Source organism: Chelonoidis abingdonii, chromosome 16 (assembly GCF_003597395.2).
Source record: "Chelonoidis abingdonii isolate Lonesome George chromosome 16, CheloAbing_2.0, whole genome shotgun sequence".
Classification (NCBI taxonomy): domain Eukaryota; kingdom Metazoa; phylum Chordata; order Testudines; family Testudinidae; genus Chelonoidis; species Chelonoidis abingdonii.
Genome location: NC_133784.1, coordinates 6,642,706 through 6,658,141, shown reverse-complemented (window position 1 = coordinate 6,658,141; position 15,436 = coordinate 6,642,706). Strand labels below are relative to the sequence as shown.

Here is a 15,436-nt window from a genome sequence, read left to right as displayed (position 1 = left end):
GTAGTCTCTTATATATTCAGAATAGTGGATTAAGTAGAAAGGCGTTATAGTCTTTTAATTGTTTTCTGTATTTGCAAATGTGTAGTTTGCTGGAATATTTAAATTGTAATTTTGTGGGGGAGGCTTCTCTCTTGGTGTCTATAAGCTGAAAGACCCTGTTAATATTTACCCCCATCTAGAATTACAGAGACAACTTTTTTTTTTTTTTTTTTTCATGTTCAGGAGTGGCGCTGGATGGGTACCTCTGAGACGCCAACCCACGCACAGTTTGAAAAAAAAAAAAAAAAAAAAAAAGTTGTCTCTGTAATCTAGAATGGAGGAAATATTACAGGTCTTTCAGCTTATAGACACCAGAGAGAAGCCTCCCCCCCAGCAAAATACAATTTAAAAACTTCCAGCAAACTACACATTTGCAAATACAGAAAACAATTAAAAGACTATAACCGCTTCTACTTTATACTCACTATTCTGAATATATAAGAGACTGTAGCAGGGAGATTGGCAAGAAACCTGGTGCACCTCTAGTCCCTTTCAGGACCAGAGAGAACAAAGCAAAACCCAAAAACCACAAACAAAGGCTTCCCACCACCGAGATTTGAAAGTATCTTGTTTCTGATTGGTCCCTGGTCAGTGTTTGGTTCCCTGTTTGTTAACCCTTTACAGGTAAAAGAGACATTAACCCTTAACTATCAGTTTATGACACCCCCACCATCTCAATCCCAACCCACAGCCCCCTGCTAGCCCAGCCTGGGCTCTCCAGCTCTGCTGGTGCCCTTCGTCTCGACCTGCTGCCTACACAACAGGCCAAGGAAAACTGCTCTCTCATGCCCCTGGGAGCTGCTCTGCTCTGAAGCCCTGGGCCCAGGGCGCTTGCCCTGTGTTGGGCTGTGCCGAAAAGTGCCGTATCCCACCCGCAGCCGGGAACGTCTCTTACCGCGGCATTGGGCTCGATGAGCTGGAGCAGCTGCAAGGCCTGGGCCTCCTGCCAGCGTCCTCCTGGCACAGACGCTCCAACTGGCAGAGCGGGGCTCCCAGCGACGTTGGCAAGAGCACAGACCCCCCGCAGGCACCTGAGGGCAGGGAGCAGAGACCCTGGCCACCATCCTGCACCCAACCTCCCGCCACCACCACCCCCTCCACACCCCCACATCCTGCACCCCATACCATATCCTCCCCCAGCACCCCCGTACTCCCAATCCTGCCCCCTGCCTCCTCCTTTCCCCTGCACTCCCACATCCTGCACCCCATCCTCCCATACCCGACATCCTGAACCCATATATCCTCCCAGCACCCCATCCCCTCTGTACCCCACATCCTGCACCCTGCTCCCATCACCCCAAGCACCCCAACACCTGTCTGCCCCACTACCTGCACCCCATCATTCCCCCCAGGACCCTAACCCCCTGGCACCCCAACCTGCCCCAACACCTGTCCCCTCAAACACACCTCCCTGGCTCCTCTTCCCCCACAGCGTGCTGTAGCCAACACTCAACACTCCACCCCCACCCCCCGAAGCCCCAATACCATCTCCCTGCGGCGGGAGAGGGGGAGTGGAAGCTCCACAAGAAAGGCTGCCCCTACCTATGGCGTAGCCAGCCATCAGGAATCCAGCCGATCCCACCAGCACCTGGAACTCCTCTGTCCGCGTCTTGTGGACAATCAGCCCCAGCGGGTATATCTGGGGAGACACAGCGTGTCCTGCTGGGCGCGAGGAACACCCTGGGTGCCGCGGCACAAATGCCATGGTGAGCTGTGGGCACCGTGAGCTGGACAGGCTCCAGAGGGCCAGCCGGCTGCCGGGGCACCAGCTAGGCCACCAGGCAAAGCGCCTAGCTCCGCTACACCCATGAGGTAGGCCCTACACAAACAACTCACCCATGGCACCCTCGCAAGGTAACAGGCTCCACCCCGCAAGCAGCACTATGGCTGCGGCCCAGATGGCTCTTGGGAGATTCTACAGGGATTGGGAGGAGGGAGCGTGTGCGTGTGGCAGGACTCCTGGGTTCTTATCTTGGCCGTGAGGAGAGGTCCTTCCCCACACGTGTTGTGCCCCATTTCCTACCTGTCTGCTGGGGGCGCTGGCCCTGATACTTGCTGGGGGGTGTCAGTGTCTGTAATGCACTTTGGCTGCAGGGAGGGTGATGGCACTGTTGGGGTAGGAAAGTGGGGGGAAGTGTATGGGGGCTGGGCCCTGCCAGGGCAGAGGCCCAGCCTGAGGGGACCTCAGCTGGGTCCAAAGGTCCATCCAACAGCCACTCGGGCTGTGCTGGTGCCGGCTGGAGAAGCAACATTGCCCTGGCTCCAGAACCACAGGCTGCTCTGCCCCGAGCTGCCCCAGCACAGCCGCCCCAGACTCACCCCTACCCGAGCCCCGAATCAGGGCGGCCAGGCAAGCCCCTGGCCCATTGCAGGAGTGATGGGCCCCTGGTTCACCTCCTCCCGGCAGGAGGCCTGGAGCCCACAGGGCTGAGCCAGGCAGCAGGAGCATGGCGGGGGTGAGGCTCCCTGGGGTTCCTAGTCTCAGACATGGCCCCTGCTCCCCACTCACATCACCCCGCTGTCCTTGAGGCCCACGATGTTGGGGTGCTGCGACAGGGTGAGCACGGCCTCCAGGGCAGCTCCAGGCCAGTGTTGGCGGGGACACTGTAGAGCACCACAGGACTGGCGACGCATCTGCCACTGCGGACACAAAAGGTGCGCTGGGCATGGGCCCATAGGACAGGGGAATACAGCCTGCGCCAGTGGGGCTAAGCCAGGCTCCCTGCCTGCCCTGGCTCCACACAGCTCCCAGAAGCAGCGGCATGTCCCCTCTCTGGCTCCTACGTATAAGGCAGCCAGGGGCTCTGCACGCTGCCCCATCCCAGCGCTGACTCCAGGAACCACAGCCAATGGGAGCTGCGGGGGCAGCGCCTGCAGATGGGCAGCACGCAGAGCCACCTGCCGCATCTCCACATAGAGACTGGAGCAGGGACATGCTGCTGCTTCGAGGTAAGCGCACCTGGAGCCTGCACCCCTGAGCCCTGCCCGCACCCCAATCCCCTGTCCTAACCCTGATCCCCTTTCATGTTTGCCAAACCCCTTGGTCCCAGCCTGGAGCACCCTCCTACACCCCAAATCTCTCATCCCCAGCCGAGCCCTCACACTCCCTGCACCCCAACCTCCTGCCCCAGCCAGACCCACCTGAACTCCTCATTTCTGGCTCGCCCTGGAACCGCACCCTCAGCCCAGAGCCTGTACCCGTACCACACCTCAACCACCTTCCTCAGCCTGGGCCCCCTCCCATACTCTGAACGCCTGGCTCCAGCCCCAGCCTGGAGACCTCTCCTGCACCCCAACCCCTCATGCCCAGCCCAGCCAGAGCCCACACCCCCAGCGGAGCACTTACCCCTCCGCACCCCAACCCCTGAGGCAGCCCTGTGAAAATGAGAGGTAGTGAGTGAGCGTGGGGAGAGCGAGCGACAGAGGAGGGGAGCTGGAGTGAGCAGGGGCGGGGACTCAGAGGAGGGGTGTGACGTTATTGATATAAACTGGGACCATATAGAACATGGTTGCAACCAAGGTCCTGTAGTGGCACCAATCCTATGTAAAGGGGGTCATATAAGGTGTCTAAGACCAGGTTATGTGGTTGCTGGTTAGGATTATGCTGTCTGTATGTCTGTGTCGTTTTGTAGTTGAAATTATGAATATTGGCTCTGTACTGTCTGTATTTCAAACTTGTGCTGTGTTACTGGGAAAGATCCCAGACAAGTTTGGTGTCAGCTCTGTTTAGCCTGCTTGATGGCCCATTAGGACCATTAGCTACACAATTGACCATCGAGAGGAGGCGGATACGCCTCGTAACTCAGCAGGGTGTGCAGGAACTGGCCCATGTGACTGCAGACTCCATTTTGCTGTAACTTTCCACAGTAAGAAAAAAAGTGTCCTTACACCTGGAAAAGCCTATATAAGGCGGAGGCCTCATCTCCATTTTTTCTTCAATCCTGCTTCTTACCTCTGGAGGGACTTTGCTACAAGCTGAAGCTCTACACAAGGGACTGATGACCATCCCAGCGGGGGATGTTCTCCAGAGACTTGATTTGAACCTGCAGTTTATTCCATCACTGCTACAAGCCTGCACTAAGGACTTTGCCATCACTGTATTAATTGATTCCATTTAACCAGTTCTAGCTCTCACCTCTATCTTTTTCCTTTATTAATAATCCTTTAGATTTTAGATTCTAAAGGATTGGCAACAGCGTGATTTGTGGTAAGATCTGATGTGTATAATCGTCGCGGGCGCTAGGCGCCTGGGACCCCTGTAACGAACGTGTACTTAGGGCCTGTAGGGTGGGCCGTCGCTATGCACGACTCATGAGACGTTTGATGGTCTCGGACACTATCGGTGTCCAGGGACATCTACACCGAACACATCACCGGCCACCACCAGTACTAGGAGTGAGCCGATGTGGCTCCACGCACCCACGGGGGACCCTTACAACCCCCTACTAAACTACATCCCCTGAGTCTGAACCCACCGATCTGGATTCCACCTCGTGAGGGTCACCCTGTCCCCATTACCCGGCCTGCTTGCTCTAATCATGACTATGTGTAACCCATTAGTATGAGCGATGTACCCTCACTGCTCCCCTACTATACTTTGACCCCACCCACCGTAACACCCCGCATTGGGGACATTACAGACTGTATGTACTATATGCTAACCCATAACCAAATACCAGCGTCCCCCCTACTCTGTGTGTTGCCCCCGATGACTAATGACTGACATGCCAAACTCTGTGTATCATCCTTATTTAAATATTCTCTAATAAACATATTGAATTGACCTGGGTCTGGGGCTTGGTCCCTTGGGATCGAGAGAACCTTTTCTTTTACTGGGTGTTGGTTTCATAACCATTCACCCCCAGGACGTGTGGGACTGGTGGTGATACTGGGAGACTGGAGTGTCTAAGGAAATTGCTTGTTGTGTGACTTGTGGTTAGCAGAGGGGTGACACCGAAGTCCTCTTTGGCTGGCTGGTTTGGTTTGCCTTAGAGGTGGAAAAACCCCAGCCTAGGGCTGTGACTGCCTGTTGAGCAATTGGTCCTGATTTGGCACTCTCAGTTGGGTCCCACCAGAACCAACACTCACAAGGGTTAGGCAGGGGAGGGCAAGGTGTTCAGTTTTGTGCAAGTAGAAAGTTAGCGACCCTGGAGTTTGGGTTCAGAAGGGGGCTCAGGCCTGAGACAGGGGGTTGGGGTGCAGGAGGAGTTTGGGTGTGGGAGGAATTCAGGCCTGGGGCAGAGGGTTGGGGGTGCAGGCTCTGTGAGGGCGTTTAGGTGCGGGAGGGCTCAGGCCTGGGGTTGGGGGCTCTGTGAGGGCATTTGAGTGCAAGAGGGGGCTCAGGCCTGGGGCAGGGAGTTGGGGTGCGGGGGGGCTCTCTGTGAGGGAGTTTGAGTGCGGGAGGGCGCTCAGGCCTGGGGCAGGGAGTTGGGGTGCGGGGGGCTCTCTGTGAGGGAGTTTGAGTGCGAGAGGGCGCTCAGGCCGGGCAGGGAGTTGGTCCAGGGGCGGCTCTGTGAGGGAGTTTGGGTGCGGGAGGGTGTGACGAACTGGGACTGTTCTTAATGTTTGCTCTGAACACTGTGTTGGTGCCTCAGTGTCCCTAGGCAGTTCTAAGTATCTAGGTGGTGGGATAGGGTGTGTGATTGCTACAGAGGAAGGGGCCCGTGCACCTAAATGCCTGGCACTCTGTCTCCTAGCAACGATGGCCTGGGCCCCTCCTCTGCAAAGGTGCAGCTGAAGGTGTTGGAGACAAGGGATCAGGTGACCTTCCTGGCCCGGAAAGGGGCTGAGCAGAGAGGAGGGGCTGGCGGGGTTAGTCTGGAGTGGCTGGGGACGGGAGTGAAGTGCAGCCATGGGGGTCTGGCTCACTGCCCCCAGAATGGACCCGGCCGAGGGGTCTGGTTCGCTGTATCTACAAGCTCTGTTCTAGACCCTGTTCCTGTCATCGAATAAACCTCTGTGTTACTGGCTGGCTGAGAGTCACGTCTGACTGCAAGTGGGTGAGGGTCAGGACCCTGTGGCTTCCCCAGGACCCCCTGGGGCAGGCTCGCTGTAGGAAGCACACGGAGGGGAGAGGATGCTGGATGCTCCAAGGAGAGACCCAGAGTGAAGCCGTGTGACTTCTTGCCCTGAACAAGTCTGCTCCAAGGGAGGGAGGCTCCCCAAAGTCCTGCCTGCTTAGTGGGGAAGTTCCAGAGCATCGCCCGGGACTCCGTGACAGAGGGGGTGTGGGCTCTGGGAGAGAGTTGGGGGAGAGTTGGCCTGTGGCAGGGGGTTGGGTTGCGGGAGGGAACTCAGGGTGAGGGTGTGGGAGGGGTGTGGGCTCTGAGAGGGAGTTTGGGTGTGGGAGGGGGCTCAGGCCTGGGGCAGGGAGTTGGGGTCCAGGGCGGCTCTGTGAGGGCGTTTGGGTGCGGGAGGGGGCTCGAGGGAGTTGGGGTGTGGGAGGGGTTCAGGCGCGGGCTCTGGCCAGATAGCGCTTACATGAGGGGCTCCCAGAAGCAGCTGGCCAATGGAGCTGCGGAGCCGGCACTCAGAGCAGGGTTGCCAGGGACATGCTGCCTGTTCCGGGAGCCGCGGAGCCTGCCTTAGCCCCACTGCGCCACCGACTGACTTTTAACAGCTCTGGTCAGCACTGCTGACAGAGCTGCCAGGGTCCCTTTCTGCCCCCTAGCCCCATCTGCTCATAGGCCTCTCCCCCTGCAGAGGCCCTTCCCCCTCCTCGCCCAGCCACCCCAGAGCCCCTCCCCTTCTTCTCCAGAGACCCCCTTCTGCAGGCTCCTCCCTCCCACAGGCCCCTCCCCTGCAGAGCCCCCCCCCTTTGCCCAGAGGCCCCTCCCCCTCCAGCAGCCCCCCTCCCCGTACAGCTGTCACTGAGCCAGAGCCAGGCTGGTTACAGCCCCCGGCTGCGCTCCGCCCCGTACCTGGCTGTAGTGGTGGATCAGTGGGCGACGCTGGTCATTTGCGCCCTGGTAGTAGCAGGGTGTAACCACCAGGGCAGCGTCAGCACCCGCCCTCGATGCCATGGCCACGGTCATCGCAATGGTGCCCTGCGTGGGCTGGGGGAGGAGGGTGAGCGAGTCATGTCACAGCCTTGCCAGAGGCATCGCGTGGGGCCATGGGGCCTGGGACAGGGACAGGGGACAGGGACCCAGCCAGGGGCAGGTGCAGGGCCCAGCAATGGCAGGATGGAGAGGTCTGAGCCCAGGGGCTGGCGGGGAGGGGAGCGAGGAGGATGGTGGGGTCAGGCACTGGCACAAGGATGGAGATTAGAGGTCCAGGCCCAGGCACTGGGAGTAGGGGGATGGAGGGGTCCAGGCCCAGGCCACTGGGCAGGGTGGGGAGATGGAAAGGTCAGACCCAGGGGCACTGGGGGTGGGGGATGGAGGGGTCCAGGCCCAGGCACTTGGGTCGGAGAGAGGTGGGATGGAGGGGTCCGGGCCCAGGCACTGGGGGGTGGTGGGATGGAGGGGTCCGGACCCAGGAACTCAGGGCAGGGAGGGGAAAGAGGGGTCCGGACCCAGGCACTGAGGTGGGCGGGATGGAGGAAAGGTTTCAGGCCCAGGCCTGGGAGTGGGGGATGGAGGGGTCCAGACCCAGGCACTGGGGAAGGCGGGAGATGGAGGGGTCCAGACCCAGGCACTGGGGAGGGCGGGGAGATGGAGGGTCCAGGCCCAGGCATGGGGAGGGCGGGGGGGGGGGAATGGAGGGTGTTCAGGCTCAGGCACTGGGGGCGGGTGATGGAGGGGGGCAGACCCGGGCCTGGAGAGGAAAATGGAGCAGAGGCCGGTGTTGCAAGCACTAAAAGGGACTGTGACCCGGGGGAGGAGAGGAGTTAGGAGGTCCTCTGGCATGGCACCGCCAGGACATCTCACAGGGGACCCCTCCTGCCCCTGCTCTCACATTCGCAGCCGCCTGGCCAGCAGCAGCTTGTCCTGGGCACGGCCTGGCGCACAAGCTCCCACGGCCAGACGCTACCTGGGGCGTCAGGTAGGGGCACTCGCCGCTGGAGCCTATGCAGGCCCACGAAGCCTGCAGGACAGAGACACAAGGCCGTTGAGGCTGCCCAGCGGCCTGGCACCAGGGGTGGGGCTTGGCTGGCCCCTCGCAACAGGGGGAGGCGGACCCGGCGCAAGGGGGGCACTGCTGGCCAGCAGGGGCTGGGTGGGGGTGAAGTGCGCAATCCCATTAGGGGCGCGTGAGGGATAGTGTCATTCCCCAAGGTGGGCCAGAGCATTGGGTGGTGGTGCCAAGCCCTGGGATGGGGGCACAATGGCGGGTGGGCCCAAGTCCTGCGGTGGGGCACATGGGTAGTTGCCCAGCCCAGGGGAAACACCCAGTCCTGGCAGCCCAGCCCATCCCAGCCCTTCCACCCTGTCCCTGGATCTGTCCTGGTGCAGAGGGCAAGAGCCAGCTTGAGCCTCACCCAGGCCCTCCCCAGGGACCGTTCGGGACCCCTCCTGGGAGACCAGCAGGTGTTTCTGTAGTGAAACCTGCAGCTGGGCAGGGCTGCCCACGCAGTGGCCATGACATCCCTCGGGCAGAGGCTGTGTGACGCCCTGGGCAGGGCAAGTGACCCCGAGCACACAGTGTTCCACAAGCCCCAGAGCCACAGCCAGGTCCGGTGACAGCCCCACCTCCGGCCAGGAGCCCCTATGCAAGCTTGCCTCCCGGCCTCAGACCACCTTCAGCTTATCTGCCAGCCCACCCGCAACCCTGCCCACTAGCCCTGCTCTGCTCCATGCCCTGGCCCTGCATCCTGAGCCTACCTCGGACCAACTCCAACCAACCTGCGCCTATAGACCCTGACCGGCTTCCCCGTTTCAGCACTGACCCTCGGCCTGGTTCAGCACTAACATCCAGCTTTGCCTGCCATCACCACCAGGTCTGACTGCTAGAGAGCCCCAGGACATGCTGCCATTCCTGTAAAAATGAGCCCCCTGCCCTGGAGCCCACTGAGGCAATGGGAGGCCACAGTGGGTGGGCCCAAGAAAAGGGCAAGACTGGATAGGCGATGCACACAACATGCACACAATGCACATGCAACTACACCACAGTAAACACACACATCACACGAGGTGCCGGGGCCCATGGCCTCCTCCGGGCCCTAAGGTGCGCAACCCCATCATGCGTCTCACCCCCCTATGCACCTTCACAAATCAGCACCACACAGGGACGCTAGCAAAGAGTTTATTGCCCGTGTGGCAGGGGGCAACGCTGGCATTCTCTCCCAGCCAGCGCTGGGAATGGGGCAGGGGCCTGTCCCCTCTAGGGGGCGCCGGCTCCCTCCAGCCCCAGAGCAGGGACTGGCTGGCTCATGGGGGCAGGGAATGGGGCAGGGGCCTGTCCCCTCTAGGGGGCGCCGGCTCCCTCCAGCCCCAGAGTGGGGACTGGCTGGCTCGTGGGGGCAGGGAATGGGGCAGGGGCCTGTCCCCTCTAGGGGGTGCCAGCTCCCACCCGGCCCCAGGGCTCGGGGCCCCCGTCGGGTCCAGTGCCACCCAGACCCAGCCGAGAGGGGGGCCCCGTCACAATGGGCACTGCCCAGCCCCGGGGGGGAACAGGGTGCAGACTCCCATGCCCGCTGTCAGACCCCCCAGGCTCTGGCCCCGTTGCACTAGGTGCCGCCCAGACCCAGCTGAGATCGGGGCCCCGTCGCACTGGGCACTGCCCAGCCCCGGGGGGGAACGGGGTGCAGACTCCCCCGCCCGCTGTCAGACCCCCCAGACCCCATCTGGCGGGCGCGGTGAGGTGGCCATGGTGGCAGCGAGACCGCAGGCTGCAGGCAGCCGGGTGCCCGGGGCGGCTGGGAGTAAGGGCTGCCTCATCCGGCTGAGCGTGCAGGGAAAGTGTGAGGGCAAGGCAACCCCCTCCCCCAGCAGCCAGGCTGAGAACCCAGGAGTCCTGGCTTCCCCCCCGGGCCCCAGGCCCCAGCCATATGGGTGTTTGGGCTCCTGCGCCAGGCTCGCCCTCTGGGTCAATATTGACCCGCCAGCCCTGCCCACAGATCCTGACTCCCTGGCTGGGTAAACAGCCCCATGGATCCGGCTGGGAATGGGGCAGGGGGGCAGGAGGCTGGCTGGGGAGATGTGGGGACAGGGGGTGTCTGGGAATGCGGGGGCAAGGCAGGCATGGGGGGTGGTGTCAGGGCAGTTGGGGGGCACCTCTTTGCAGACCCTCCTCCTGGACCCCTGGGGTGTCCCGGTTGGACTTACCCCCCCACCCGCCGGCTCCCCAACCTTGCTGCTCTGTAGGTGACCCCTCCAGCAGCCCCCCCTCCCCGTACAGCTGTCACTGAGCCAGAGCCAGGCTGGTTTACAGCCCCCCGGCTGCGCTCCGCCCCGTACCTGGCTGTAGTGGTGGATCAGGGCGACGCTGGTCATTGCGCCCCGGTAGTAGCAGGGTGTAACCACCAGGGCAGCGTCAGCACCCGCCTCAGCCATGGCCACGGTCATCGCAATGGTGCCCTGCGTGGCTGGGGGAGGAGGGTGAGCGGGAGGTCATGTCACAGCCTTGCCAGAGCATCGCGTGGGGCCATGGGGCCTGGGACAGGGACAGGGACAGGGACCCAGCCAGGGGCAGGTGCAGGGCCCAGGCAATGGCAGGGATGGAGAGGTCTGAGCCCAGGGGCTGGGGGGGCGGGAGGAGGAGGATGGTGGGTCAGGGCACTGGCACAAGGATGGAGATAGAGGGGTCCAGGCCCAGGCACTGGGGAGTGGGGGGATGGAGGGGTCCAGGCCCAGGCACTGGGGAGGGTGGGGAGATGGAAAGGTCAGACCCAGGCACTGGGGGGTGGGGGGATGGAGGGGTCCAGGCCCAGGCACTGGGGAGAGCAGGTGGGATGGAGGGGTCCGGGCCCAGGCACTGGGGGGTGGTGGGATGGAGGGGTCCGGACCCAGGAACTCAGGGGCAGGGAGGGGGAAAGAGGGGTCCGGACCCAGGCACTGGGAGGTGGGGGGGGATGGAGAGGTCAGGCCCAGGCACTGGGGAGTGGGGGGATGGAGGGGTCCAGACCCAGGCACTGGGGAGGGCGGGGAGATGGAGGGGTCCAGACCCAGGCACTGGGGAGGGCGGGGAGATGGAGGGGTCCAGTCCAGGCCCAGGCACTGGGGAGGCGGGGGGGGGGGAATGGAGGGGTTCAGGCTCAGGCACTGGGGGGCGGGGGATGGAGGGGGCAGAACCCGGGCCTGGAGAGGAAATGGGGAGCAGAGGCCGGTGTTGCAGCACTAAGGGACTGTGACCCGGGGGTAGGAGAGGAGTTAGGAGTCCTCTGGCCATGGCACCCGCCCAGGCACATCCACAGGGACCCCTCCTTGCCCCTGCTCTCACATTCGCAGCCCGACCCGGCCAGCAGCAGCTTGTCCCTGGGCACGGCCTGGCGCACACAGCTCACCACGGCCAGACGCTCCTGGGGCGTCAGGTAGGGGCACTCGCCGCTGGAGCCTTGCACCACGAAGCCTGCAGGACAGAGCACAAGGCCGTTAGGCTGCCCCAGCGCCCCTGGCACCAGGGGTGGGGCTTGGCTGGCCCCTCGCACAGGGGGCAGGCGGACCCAGGCCCAAGGGGGGCACTGCTGGGCCAGCAGGGGCTGGGTGGGGGTGAAGTGCCCAGATCCCATTAGGGGGCTGCGTGAGGGATAGTGTCCATCCCCAAGGTGGCAGAGGCATTGGGTGGTGGTGCCCAGCCCTGGGATGGGGGGCACATGGGGGTGGTGCCAAGTCCTGGGGTGGGGGCACATGGGTAGTTGCCCAGCCCCAGGGGCACCCAGCCTGGCAGCCCAGCCCATCCCAGCCCTTCCACCCTTGTCCCTGGATCTGTCCTGTGCAGGGGCAAGAGCCAGCTGAGTCTCACCCAGGCCCTCCCCAGGGACACGTGGGGACCCCTCCTGGGGAGACCCAGCAGGTGTTTCTGTAGTGAAACCTGCAGCTGGGCCAGGGCTGCCCACGCAGTGGCCATGACATCCCTCGGGCAGAGCTGTGTGACAGCCCTGGGCAGGGCAAGTGACCCCGAGCACCAGTGTTCCACAGCCCCCCAGAGCCACAGGCCAGTCCGGTGACAGCCCCACCCGGCCAGGAGCCCCCTTGCTGCCTCCCGGCCTCAGACCCTCTCAGCTGCCAGCCCACCCGCAACCCTGCCCCTGCCCTGCTCTGCTCCAGCCCTGGCCCTGCATCCTGACGCCCACCTCGGACCAACTCCAACCACCTGCGGCCTATGACCCTGACCCGGCTTCCCCCGTTTCAGCACTGCCCTCGGCCTGGTTCAGACCCTACATCCAGCTTTGCCTGCCACTCCAGCCACCAGGTCTGACTGCCTAGAGCCCAGACAGTGCTGGCTCCTGAACATGAGCACGCCCTGCCCTGGAGCCCCACTGAGGCATGGAGGCCAAGTGGGGGGCCCAGAAAGGGGCAGACTGGATAGGGACATGCACACACACATGCACACATGCACATGCACACACACACACACACACACACACACGAGGTGCCAGGGCCCATGGCCTCCTCCGGCCCCAAGGGCGCAAACCCCCATCATGCGCTCACCCCCCTATGCACCCTTCACAAATCAGCCCACACAGGGACGCTAGCAAAGAGTTTATTGCCCGTTGGCAGGGGCACGCTGCATTCTCCCCAGCCAGCGCTGCAGCTACCCAGGAAGGGGCACCCATGTTCCTGGAGCCCTGAAGCAGATTCATGAGCCATGAGGTTGCAGGTATGCCGGGGGCGAGAGGGTGGGTGCTGGGCAGGGGGCACTCGTCACACCCACTGTTCTGCCCTTGGCTATATCTCCTCGCTTGCTCCTTGCCCTGCAGTGATGCCAGCAGCGGGTCCGAGCGGCAGGGGGCAGGGTCCTGGCTAGCTGCCCCTGCTGTCGGTGTGTGGGCACAGGAAGCACGGAGCCTGGGGACCGGCGGGTGCTGCCAGGAGCCCCTGGAGCTCAGTCCCTGCAGCGGTGAGCCAGCCTGGAGTGGACCGTGTGGGCGGTAGCTGGCGTGGCACTGCCTCGCTGGATGAGGGCGTGGGCCCGCAGCCTAGCGCTCACTCCCTCCGCACTGACGAGCGTGTCCAGGTTGGGCCTGGCCGCTTCAGCCTGGTGGCTGATCTGGCAGGAGGTGGCACGCAGCAGCAGGGCCTCAGCCAGGCGCCTCCTCGGGGCATCGCTCTCCCTGCTACGCTCGGTGCCCTGGTTCCCCTCCTCCATGTGCTGCCAGGCTCGCCAGCGCCCAGTGGGCCTCTCCTCTGCCCCTGCGGCCTCGCTCTCCTCGGGGAAGCAGCTGTAGTACGACCTGATCCAGTGCGGAGCCTGCTCCGGTGCTGGGCAACCCCCCCCACGGCCCCTCCTCCTCCGCCACAGGAACAGGGCTCCGGCCCCCAGCAGCAGGGCAGCCCCCAGTGCCAGCGCCACTTTCCAGAAGTGTGAGGCCCTGGCTGACCCCATAAGGCTGCGGTCAGGGCAAGGCAAGAGCAGGGGGTCGGGACTCATGGGACAGCTGGGCCATGCTGGGCAGAATGACACCCAGGGAGCAGGCGTGGGTCCCAGCTGCTCAGCCTCCCTGCTCCCCCTGGGCAGCGCCCGGGTCACCAGTGACGGGGGCATTGTGAGGGAAGCACCTGGCCCTGCCATGCCTGCTGGTCTCAGGGCCAGGGAGAGCCTGGGGCCAGGGGAGCAGGGCTCTGCACTTGGGAGTCTCCGAGCAGGGTCCCGACAGTGGAAGCGGCTGAGTGTGGGGCCAGCTGAGTGTGGGGCCGGCACGGAGGCAGCAGGGCATGGAGATGAGCTGTGACAGACCTGGCCCTGACCCAGAGGCAGATGTGTGCCAGCAGCCCCAGCCAGGCAGCGTGCCCCTTGTCCTGGGATGTTGCCGCCCAGGCTCCGGGCTTGGCCGAGAACCTGGCCGGGGCCAGGAGCATTCCCCACGTCGGACTGACTGGGCACTGAGTGGGGGCCAAGCCCAAAGGGAAACCCTCCACCCCCTAGTGCCTTTGGCCAGTTCTAGCCACCGTGGCCCGAGCACCCTGCCTGCCCCATGCCCAGGCTGGGGGGTGTGTGTGTGGAATTGGGCAGGGTGCAGGGGGAACATAGGTAGCGCTAGGAGAGGTGGGGCAGGACAGGGCGGGGGCACTGGGTGGAAGGGCGGGGTGTGTGGGATTGGGTAGGGTGGCGTATGGGTGGCAGGACTGGGGTGCATGGAATTGGGTAGGGTGGGAGTGTGGGGGGCAGGGTGAGGAGGTGGGGAGAGGACAGGGGCATGTGGAATTGGGCAGGGTGAGGGGATGAGGGGTGGGGCAGAGTTCTGTGTGGCGGGGCAGGGGCAGACCCAGTGCCAGCCAGGCTGGCCATGCCCAGGGATAACCAGGCCCCGCTGTGCAGAGTTGGGGGGTGCTGGGCCCCGGCCGGCCGGCCTCACCTCGGAAGGGGACCGTGGCGTAGCGGTGCAGGTTCTCCTCCAGCCGGCTGTAATCCACCTCTGCCTGGGCTGTGAAGGGGGTGGTGAGCGGGGGGAAGATGCCCCGCAGGTCGAGCCCGGCCCCTGATGTGGCAGGGGTGCTGAGCCAGCGAAATGCTGCCAGCCCCAGCCTGAGAGGGGCAAGGAGCCTGGGAGGCTGTGCCATCGCGGGGCCTGGGGAGCTCTGAGCTGCTGCCCCACTGCAGCCTCCAGCCCCAGGGCTGTTAATAATTGATGGGGCTGGCTGGGGATTTGCTGCTCCCAGGGCGAGGCCTCTCGCTGGGGCCCTGAGGGGATGCGGCCCTGCCGGGGGGCACTGGGGACAGCCATGAGGGCCTAGCTGGCCGCGTATCTGCCCCTCAGGGTCAGGCCGCCTGGTGACTGTAGCCGGCCCCTGGGGCTCCCCCCATAGCCGCTAGAGCCATTTCCTGTCCAGGCAGCCCCTCTGGCTCCCTTAAAGGGGCCCCACCATGAGCAGAAGTCAGCATGGGTGGCAAGTCTGTAGAAATTTTGGTGGTGCCCAGAACCCGCCCCCCAACTCCACCCCCACCTGCCTAAGGCTCTGGGAGCGGGCTTGGGGGAGGAGGTCTAGGGTGCAGATCTGGGCTGGGGATTAGGGTGCAGAAGGGGTGCAGGGTGCAGGCTTTAGGATGGAGTTTGTGTGCTGGGTGCAGGCTCTGGGCTGGGGCAGGGGGTGGGCGTGCAGGAGGGGGCTCAGGGCTGGGGCTGAGGAATAAGGTGCAGGGGGATGAGGGCTCTGGCTGGGGCTGAGGATTAGGGTGCGGGGGGATGAGGGCTCTGGCTGGGGATGAGGATTAGGGTGCAGGGGGAGGAGGGTGTCACGGAGTGTGGGGGAGTCCAGCCCTGCACCCCTCTTCCTGGACCCCACAGCGACTTTTATCCAGCCAGTAAAACAGAAGGTTTATTGGACAATAGGAACACAGGTTACAGCAGAGTTTG

The 15,436-nt window shown here is 63.4% G+C and overlaps 1 protein-coding gene across 1 annotated transcript in view; it reads right to left on the bottom strand.

Moving 5' to 3' along the window:
* The window catches only part of HOGA1 (4-hydroxy-2-oxoglutarate aldolase 1), a 20,167-nt gene extending 5,414 nt beyond the window's left edge, over positions 1 to 14,753 (bottom strand). Inside the window, exons 1-3 of the mRNA XM_032776903.2 lie at positions 14,438 to 14,753; positions 11,362 to 11,490; positions 10,380 to 10,507 (exon numbers count right to left, since the gene is read on the bottom strand). Of these exons, the coding sequence (XP_032632794.1) occupies positions 10,380 to 10,507; positions 11,362 to 11,490; positions 14,438 to 14,642 (462 nt within the window). The 5' untranslated portion in view covers positions 14,643 to 14,753. The remainder of the gene's footprint in view (positions 1 to 10,379; positions 10,508 to 11,361; positions 11,491 to 14,437) is intronic.
* Positions 14,754 to 15,436: the final 683 nt, after the last annotated feature.